Below are 10,435 nucleotides of genomic sequence, written 5' to 3' on the forward strand. Positions count from 1 at the left end.
GTAGTTTTTTTTGTTTGTATAGTTAGGCGGATGGCCAATGGGCCACCTGTTGGTAAGGGGTCACCACCGCTCATAGACATTGGCTCTGTAAATAATATTAACCATTGTTTACATCACGCGCCACCAATCTTGGGAACTAAGACGTTATGACCCATGTGCCTATACTTACTGTTTGACGGCAGTATATTTGATGAGGGGGTGGTATCTATCCAGACTGACTTGCACAAAGTCCTACTACCAAGTAACTTCTCGTTTAGTTTAGACTAATAAATTAGATGTCGAACTTAATCAAGAATTCTCAAAAATAGGCTTACCTTGCGTCATTGCGCGAACAATTATGATAATTAAAGGGGGAGAAAGAAAATTTGCGTATCATCCTTTTCAACTTGACTTTTGACATTTCACGGTCGAATTAACTGTCGAGTGATGAATTGGTTTCTCGCAGTCTTGCTGACACACGGATATTTCTTACAAGATAAAATACTTCTGAGAAATGACAACCATTAATAATGACAGTAATAGTATGATTTACTTTTTATGACGATGTAAAAAAAAAATGAAAGTAGAACATGAAATAAAGTGATCATATTTAGAGGTACTACAGTTGGACAAAGGCCCCACTTTTTGAGGAATTGGAGGTGGAGATGGAACTTTCCAACAAACGTTGGTTTCCTCACGATGTTTTCTTTCAACGTCGTGCACGATATTGGAGTTATAAACAAGAAACATGCAAATTTTACTACATTTTTGTTAGGGACGCTAACAGTTAATGTTCCATGCATTTCAATATTAATTAATTTGTACCTAAAATAATTAGGAAAAATTAAATCTAATTCACACATAAACGTTCAACTTTACAAATGATTAATATTTACAAGCTAGGGAAAAATTTGAAATCTTTAACCATAAGCAAACTTCAATTTAGATCGTCATGTTCTAACCACTGGGCCACCTCAGCGCAGCGCACCTTAGAATACTAGGAATGTAAAGACTTTTGAGGAAAAATTACATAAAACTTCTTTATAATCAATCAATAGTTAAGGTTCTTCATAAGTTCAAGGTTTCTATTGCGGTGGTGCGCATTCAAGCGTTTTTTGTGTTAATTATTTATTAGTATATTTTTATAATCACATAATTTTAACAATAACAAATTGTTAATTGTTAACTCAGATGTCATCGTTTTTGAACATCTTCGCTTCGATTATAAATCATCGAAATAAATATTGTGGTATTACTATCAAGACTCAAAGAGTCGAATAATAAAATAGCGGAAAATTTAATCAATTTACCACTTGCATTAAAAGTATATCAAGAGAAAATTACTTAATAAATCTTATTACTCATGAAAACAGCAATTTTTGGATAAGGCCATGATGATAAGCCTTGGATTTAGGCCTGGGCTCCAATGCAGGGCTGAATAAGAATAATAATTGTAAATTAACCTCATTGCAAATCTGGTTGATTTAAGAGTTGCTTTCTGAAAAGGTGATAGACTTGAAATATTGACAATTCAAAAAAATCCTTATTGTAAAGTTTACTTGTGTAAAATACATTTGATTTGATTTGATTTAATTTAAGCACGTACAGAAAAACTACCGAATCTAGAAAGCTGAAATTTAAAACTCAAAGATTGTTTTATAAAGTGATTATCCACTGAGAAATTTAAATGGGACGGTTAATTTTTTATGAATTTTACATGTACGAAGTCCGGACGCGCACCTAGTTAAACATAAACGTACACTGAAATCTTACGTAGGGATTAAATGTAGCTTAGAAGATTTAAAAGAACAAACGGATAAACGCTATTCATTATCTATACTATTTAAAGAAGAATGTTCGTGTGATTTTTTAACTTTATTTTATAGCGTTTATCTTATCTCAGTTCACGTTTTAGCTGTTTGGGCAATCTGTGATACCAAAAACAGATTTGTACGATCCTCTGCTGTTACATCTTGTTAAAATATTATAAAATTCCGTGAAATTGTTTTTATTTATGTGTGAGATATGTTGATTTAGAAGTTAATAACGTCAAATGTCAAATATTATTTGTCTCGGTAACGTAGCAGAACTGATAATTTGACTTTTTATTTCTTATAGAAAGATTAAAACGGTTTTTTTTTTTAATTCGTAAATAGTTAAAAACGACGAACGTGTTATATTATAACTAAATGGTGTATTTTTTTAATTCAAGTCAAATAATAGGACAAGGAAATATAATTTGCAGAAAAATAAAGAAGCACTTGGAAGTTTTGAAAAGTAAGTCAGTATTTTTATAGATGGAGTCTTCCTGACATTCCCAAGGGAGACTAGTCAGCTGCGCAGCGCACAAGCCCAAATGTGCTATCTATTATCTAGAAAGAGTTCAGGCACGGAGCAATCTGTTTGGCATTACTTGCTTTAATATACATGGGAAATTATTAATAACGGGCGAATGAAAAAATAACTGGCGACTGTTAATGGGATACTTTTATACATAACCGAGCGGCATTAAAATATGCGTGCGAAACTTTTAACTGGCAATAATTAATTACTAAAAATAAGCAAAATGTGCTTCTAAAGAGTGCAGTTAATAATTGAAGCTTTAAATTAATATTTTAAGTTACAAAATTAAATAATTCAACGGAAACTAGAAGTACTTACCCAGTAAGTATTTCTAGTTCCTGATTGTGATTTTAATAAGATATTAGTGATTAATTTTATTACATTGCTTAGGTTATGTTAGAATATTATAGAGTATTCTATTATGTTTGAAAAAAGTATTTCAAAATGTTGATTTTCCTAATAAAAAGCCACAAAAATATATTTCGGCAAAATAAACGCGTTTTCATGGCATAAAATGTCTGCAAAAAAGCTGTCAGTCATTTAAGTGACGTAATATTGGTAAAAACAACAGTTTGTATGTACTACCGACACTCATTCAATGTTAACAGCTATAAATATTAGGTATTTTATACAAAAATATTGAACATCAGATGATATTGAAATTACAGTTTTTGCCTATATGACGTCACATGTGGCTCATGTTTTAGGTCACGTGTTATATAGACTAAAAATTACGACTTTTTCGACTCAAAATCAGAATATTTAAGTATATTTCTACATATATTTAAATTTTTATCAAATTTCATAATTTATTTTTCACCGAGAGGCTACTTACCCTATTGTTTCCACAAGTTTTGACATGTTTTTTGTTCTGCATAAATATACGACTATAGTAATATGTATTTTCAAGTCGCCGTCTTCAACATATTTTTTAGTCACTCAGTCATTCATCCACTTAGTATTTCAGTAAGGCAAAGTAAATATTCAGTATGGACAGTTTTCAATTGAATGAATATTCGCTCGTTTAAATACTGTGATTTAGATATAAATTTATTACCTAGAGTGTGTGTTTTATATAAATAAATATTATATATTAGAGTATCTTTACGATGTATAAATAATTAAAGATATACTCTCCTTATACTTTACTCAAGTAACAGCCTGTTAAAGATCCACTACGTGGCTTAGACCTTCTCCTGTGGTTCCCTTTGTGGAGAAAGTTTTGGAGCTTATTCCACCACGCTGTTCCAATGAGACAGATCATCCGTTAAGATGCACGCATTCTAACCACTGAGCGACTCGGCTTTAAATAGAATACTAAAAAATATATAACAGTTTCAGTGCTCAAGTACTTTTACAACTTTGTATATAATAAAAATTATATAGTTAACTGAAATTCAAAATATGTGATATTCGTTTTTATATTTACAATTGTTTTTTTCTGGGTTTCTTAAATATTCTTGGGGTGTGAGTTTGTTGTTTGCGAAACTAAATGATTTCATTTAAAATGGGCCTTGCGTGATTTAAAGTACATTAAAGTATGCAATAATCACTACATATTATGAAATAAAGTCGCCCCCGACGCGTCTGTACGCGATAAATTCAAAACTACACGGAATTTTTTATGGTTTCCACTAACGGACGGAGTAATTCAGGAGGAAGGTTTAATTGTATAATTAATTAAGATTTTATGCAAATTGGCTGAAAAATGATGATGATTGTTAAAGTTATCGGAAAAAATTATGCCGACCAATAGAGATTTATATTGTGATATAAATGTTTTATGTTGATCCTTATTCTACTCTTGTCGTGTCTGCTAGTTAGTTTCTCTATAATTAATAATGATATTAACTTGTTTACAGATATTCAATAAAAGTTCAATTGTTATTGAATAAAGTTTCACAATTTAAATTCAATCATTATGCATTTCAAAATTACCGGAATCAAACGTCAAGTGCTCATTTCAGCGTGCTGTAAGTATTGTAGGGTAAAGACCGATATATCTACGTAGATAATTATCTTCTGTAGAATCTACCACTACTAATAAATTTAATAGATCAATTTTTATTTCTTTAATTTATCAAATGTTTCACGGTAATCTTGTCCGCGCTTTTGTTTTTGATGTTTCTGTACGTATATCCGAGCTTCATGTTTTACAATCTTTAAAATAGTCAACGTTTAATAATTTTATTTCACGTTTTTGTATTAATTATAACAGTATTTTTCAGGATGTATATCATTTAAGTTTACAACAACGATTTTGACCAAATGTTTTTAATTTTAAAATTCAATTCAATTGTTTAGCTATTTAACGTATCTTGTAAGACTTTGTTTATTTCGTTTTAATCAATCTTTGATCATTGTCAGTGTTTAGCTTCTTTGAATGTTTAAAAATTTGGTGGAAGGTTTTTTATTTTATGTTCTATTTATGTTAAGTTATTTAAAAAGGTTTAATATGTTTGTTTCAAATGATAAATAAATATTAATAACTTTTACAGTGTATATAGGGCAGATGTTAATAGGATTCTCAGTGAGCTGGGCTGGACCTATTTTTCCTAAATTGCGAGATCCAGATCAAAGTCCGTTGCCATATTTACTGACGGAAATAGAAATGTCCTTGATTGCGTCATTTATGTACATCGGTGGAATACCAGGTAAGAAAATTAAAACTTTGCATTGAATAAATATATTATTTTATAACTTATTGATAATAATAAAAATTTAGATTTTTAAATATTTTATGTGGGTAAAGTAACAATGCTTTAGCTTGTAAATTTATTACTGCTGGCAAAAGTCTGCTACCATTTTCAGAAGGTTGGAGTATATTCCACTATGCTGCTCCAATTCCTGTTGGTGATACCTCTAAATTTATTTCAGAACATCAATACTTTATTTTGAAATATTTTTTTTTTTTTTATGGCATTGGTTGGCGGACGAGCATATAGGCCACCTGATGGTAAGTGGTCACCACCACCCATAGACAAAGGCGCTGTAAGAAATATTAACCATTCCTTACATCACCTATGCGCCACCAACCTTGGGAACTAAGATGTTATGTCCCTTGTGCCTGTGAATACACTGACTCACTCACCTTTCTAACCGGAACACAACAATACAGTGTACTGTTATTTGGCGGTAGAATATCTGATGAGTGGGTGGTACCTACCCCGACGGGCTTGCACAAAGCCCTACCACCAAGTAAAATAAAAATTAATTCAATTATTTGAGCATTATATCAACCGTTTTTTTAATATTTTAGGTCCATTTATAATGGGTTCGCTATCAAACATTTACGGCAGGAAACCATGTTTAATAGTTGGAGGAGTGCTAGTTGGCTTGGCGTATGTCATTTTAGTGGGGTCGAACAACTTGGCTATGTTGTACTGTGGCAGATTATTAGTAGGTCTAGGAGTTGGTATCATAGCCGTTATGAATCTCGTGTATATTGGTGAAATAGCGTGAGTATTATATACTATTCTCCATTATTTATAATATTCTCCTTATGTAAAGCATTTTTATTTTTATAATTGTCTATCAACAGATCTTCGAATATCAGAGGTATTCTTTTATCAGCTCTTGGGATATTTACAACATGTGGGTCATTGTTGATATACGCCGTTGGACCAATTCTTTCTTATTCTTACGCGTCATCCGTTGGCTTGGCTACGAGTTTAGTTTTTATCTTATGTGTTATGTTCATACCAGAATCGCCGATTTTTCATATTCTAGAAGGTACGCATTTTTGCAGTTCCATTTGTTATATTCCTGAGGTTCAAAATTTAAACTAGAATAATATTTGTATTATTTTTTGGGCATAGTATTTTTTAAGTATGTATTTATGGAGGATGCACTGTAACAAATATTGCTCATTGCTGAAATCGCCGGTAACCTAGCCAGAGAAACTTACACACAGCCCTACCGCCAAGTAAAACGTGGGAACTATTTACAATTAAATAAAAATCAAAAAAGTTTATGTTGTAGTTTAATCGATAATTGTTGCAAATATACAAAAGTCAAAATTGGTATACGATTTTTTTTTTTAAATTCATATTTATTTAATACTAAATAACGGTTACAGATAACGAAGTCAAAGCCAGAGATAATCTAAAAGTTTTAGGACGGGAAGACGATATCGATAATATATTACAATCGAAAATAGATTGTATTAACTCGACTAATAAAAAGGACTGGATTGAATTATTTACTCTACGAACTAATAAGAAATCTCTGCTTATAGTTGTTGTTATGAATATTTTACAACACGGAAGTGGGGTTCTTGCCGTGATATCATTTTCAGGTTCAATTTTTGAAATGGTCGGGTCGTCCGTTGGATCAGATGTATCTATGTTAATAATTGGTTTATTCCAATTAATTGGTAGTGGAACAGCACCGTTTTTTGTTGAGAAAAATGGTAGGAAAACATTATTGGTGGTATCTAGTACCATGTGTTGTCTAAGCATGGTGAGTATGAAAATATATCTGATATGAGAAATAAGCATTCTTTATTCAAGTAGGCTCATAAAAGCACTTTATAGTGATCATATTACCGTGTCGAATTAAATGTAAAGCTACCACCGGTTTGGAAAGTAGATTCAACAGAGAAGAACCGGCAAGAAACTAGTAGCTACTCTTTTTCATTATATTACTAATCAACCTAGCTAGCTAACATATCGCTGTTATTTAAACAAGCTCAATAAACCACCAAAACCACAATTCATAGTGCATAGTATGTGTTCCTTTTTTTTGCCAGTTTAATTACAAATAAAAACTTAGGGACATTGTACCTTGGCAGAACCAAGGTACAATGTTCCTAATTGCTATATCGTATCCAGGGTAATAATCTTACACAGATTACCATAGACATTGGCAACTGTCTAAAGATCAGATCGCCACTTAATCATCTGGCTTCTAATTATAAAATATATTTGACTCTTCGGAGTTCCGAATACATATTTACTTTTTGATCATAAATATTTCTCTTTTTGTTCAGTTACTGCTCGGTGTGTACTTTTACTTGGATGATTATTCTGGTTTTAATAAAGCGAATTGGCTGCCGCTAGTTCTTCTCATTATATTTTTTATTGGATACGATGCAGGTAAGTTAGATAAAATTATAAATGTCATTACAATTTTTAAGTAAAATAAGCATAAACTGATTGGTACTGAATATTTTTTTTGCCAATAATGACCATTAAATAAAAAAAAACAGGAAAAAGTTATTGAACGATTTTTTCTTTTCCTATTTAAATATAGAAGATTGACAATGTAAGAAGTCTTTATTTCGTAAACTAAGTTTCGTAAAGTAAGTGGTATTTAGCTTTAGTAAGGAACGGAGTAGTACTTGCAGACATAGATTGACATGCATTCTAGTAAACAGTTTGAAATTCTAATTTATTGATCGTATTTTTTCTTTCTAGGTATAGGTATTGTTCCAAATGTGCTGATCGGTGAAATGTTTACGATGAACGTTAGAAGTAAAGGTTCGGCTGTAGCGCTAACAGTCTCATGGCTGTCAGGATTTTTAGTTACTGTAGCTTATGGGGCAATAGTCGAACACGTTGGCAGTTACGCAGCGTTCTGGTTCTTTTCTTGCACTGGTCTGATATCTTGTTTGTTCACAATATTTTGTATACCGGAGACAAAAGGCAAGAGTTTGTTAGAAGTTCAGGACATGTTGAAGAAAAATTAAATTGTACGATTTTTTTTTGTTTTATTTCTCAATACAAATCATTTATAAAAATGGGTGTTCCGCAAGGTTCAATTATACGGACTTCATTTAACATGTATTGTCAAAATTAAATATTTTTGTTTGGAGTAATTTTACTCTACGTTTTGAAGCATCATTTTTATAATTATAATGTTAAAGGCACAAGTTGATCTCAATTACATGATCGTTAAATGTAAGTCGTGATGTTTGTAGCATTTTAACTTCTATGGTTACAATAATATATGTTTAGTACTGCATATTGAATCGCTGCCTAAAGAGTTTCACTACAATAATGTACCACTCAGACTGCTAATTTCCCCTGAGAGGATGTTGTGGCCAAAATCTGTCATCAACCAGGATGATCATCATCCTCATTATAATAAATTTACTATCACCGGTCTAAACACCGTGTAGATAGTGAAGATTTTACCGACAAGAAACTCAGTCTTTTTTCAGATCAAATTAGGTATGTTAATTTTAATTATGTAATTAAATTTAAATACATCCATGTAATTCAATTATTATCAATCTCCACGCATTCTGATTATTTATATAAGGAGCCTTATCTATCTAACTTGTTAATTTATTCCGAGGTCAAGCTAAAATTGTCATATTTTATCACATTTTTGGCATTTTTTTTTTACGTCTCTGGCGTTATTATATTCAAAATCTTTCAATTTCGATTATCTGTGTGCGATCATATTCATTCTATTATATTTTGTTTAGGTATGTATTTAAATATTATTATTAATTATCTTCTGTTTTATGGTCTTAAGCTTAATTTTATATTTAAAATAAGGCAAATAAACTAACATTAAGATTATTTTGAAATTTAAACTAATAAAGTTGAGACTCAAGATAGTATAATCTTAAGATAATCAAAATAAATATTACGTCAAGTATTTTAACGTTCTACAAATTTAACATTACACAAAATATTTTAAAGTGTACTAATATTATAGCAATAATTATATCTTTTTTTTTCACTTTAACTATATTTTTTATTTTAGGTTGAGACACCACACAAAATAGGGTTTTAATTTGATGTCGTCCTGAACTGAATGATTTTGGTCACGCCAGCGAATCCCAAGGGAGATTCACCAACTTGCTTGCACAAACACAGGTGATCTCTCCATACCCTCAATCTTATAATCCGATGTGGCGGCAAATCCGACAAAACTGGAAAAATCCTGGCGTAGAAAGCAGTTTTTGACATTTGTATTAATAAAGTGAAAATATTAAGTAACAGCCTGTAATTGTCCCACTTCTGGGCTTAGGTCTTGTTTATATGGAGAATGTGGGTTGGTAGTGTAAGCTTACTCCAATATTACCGTTATTGAATATACGTCGCTCCAACATTTACCCCCCCCCCCCTTATATGGTCCTCCACTCCCAGGGTACAGAGATGATTCTCGGCATGTAGTACCTACGTGATTAATGCCATGATCCGTAGCGAGATTTTCCGAAGACCAGAGAATGCACCCGACGTCTCTACGCGGCACACCCACGCACTCTGTAAGGGAGTAGCAGGAGTATGATACTTCCCGCCTCGCTAGTGTAGGTACTTACCACATCCCATACCCGGCGTCTCAATTGGGGGTGGATCATCTCCATCGACAGGCCTGCTAATGGTGGGACCCCAGGTCTTCCATCTGCGAATTAGTTAGGTGGCTAGAGTCCTGATTCGTCTCACCTCCACCATTTTTGAAATGTCTGGTTAATCTAGAGGTTAGATCTTATCTACAAGATGTTTCATTTATAATAAGTTATCGTTTTAACTTATATGATAATTTAATATATTAGTAATTGAAATTTAAATTATATGAGTAATTGAATATTTTAAATATTAATTATCTTTGTTGTTATTTTTATTGTAAAACTTGAAAGCAAGAATATTTTGTTAATTTCATCCGCTATGTTATTTTCTATTATTATGGTAATTATTGAATATTTATTCTATACTTAATACCGTACTTGTGAAAAATCGGTTTAGTCATGGTACATGAGACGAGTTTGTTTTAAATCTTGCTTTACATGAAGGTAATACTGACAGCATTAATATATTTTTATGATTCTTTTTTTGAATGGGTGTGCCAATGGTCCCAATGGTCATCTTAAGCTACGCACTCACCAACAAATGTTGTTGCGTCACAGGATAACAACGAACTTCGAAGACTGTTCGTCAAACAGTTCGTTTCGTGGCGATTTATTTACGCGTTATTATAAACAGAACATTATCAGATGACTTTATAAAATATTTACGTACCAAGTATGTTGGTATATTATAAATTATATAATAGTAATATTTTTTATTTACACAGAAAAAAAAACTCATTAGTATTTGTTTGCAGTATTATGTAAATCAAGGGTTTTTACGATAGCAACACCGGTAGTGGACCTCTGACC

The 10,435-nt window shown here is 31.7% G+C and overlaps 1 protein-coding gene across 1 annotated transcript; it reads left to right on the forward strand.

Moving 5' to 3' along the window:
* The first annotated feature begins 4,206 nt into the window (after nucleotides 1–4,206).
* LOC113402664 (facilitated trehalose transporter Tret1-like) lies at nucleotides 4,207–8,025 on the forward strand. Its single transcript, XM_064218758.1, has 7 exons — nucleotides 4,207–4,295; nucleotides 4,821–4,976; nucleotides 5,582–5,780; nucleotides 5,864–6,054; nucleotides 6,401–6,783; nucleotides 7,313–7,418; nucleotides 7,740–8,025. Exons 1-7 carry the CDS (start codon nucleotides 4,244–4,246, stop codon nucleotides 8,009–8,011), a joined length of 1,359 nt encoding a protein of 452 aa, XP_064074828.1. The 5' UTR covers nucleotides 4,207–4,243; the 3' UTR covers nucleotides 8,012–8,025.
* The last annotated feature ends 2,410 nt before the right edge of the window (nucleotides 8,026–10,435 follow it).

Source organism: Vanessa tameamea, chromosome 24, assembly GCF_037043105.1.
Source record: "Vanessa tameamea isolate UH-Manoa-2023 chromosome 24, ilVanTame1 primary haplotype, whole genome shotgun sequence".
Taxonomy (NCBI): domain Eukaryota; kingdom Metazoa; phylum Arthropoda; class Insecta; order Lepidoptera; family Nymphalidae; genus Vanessa; species Vanessa tameamea.

Excerpts from the sequence above, each read along its gene's own strand:
- LOC113402664 (XM_064218758.1), top strand. The coding sequence starts at position 4,244 with ATGCATTTCAAAATTACCGGAATCAAACGTCAAGTGCTCATTTCAGCG. Across the intron at positions 4,296-4,820 it reads AGTGCTCATTTCAGCGTGCT|TGTATATAGGGCAGATGTTA; the intron begins GTAAGTATTGTA and ends TAACTTTTACAG. Across the intron at positions 6,055-6,400 it reads GATTTTTCATATTCTAGAAG|ATAACGAAGTCAAAGCCAGA; the intron begins GTACGCATTTTT and ends TAACGGTTACAG.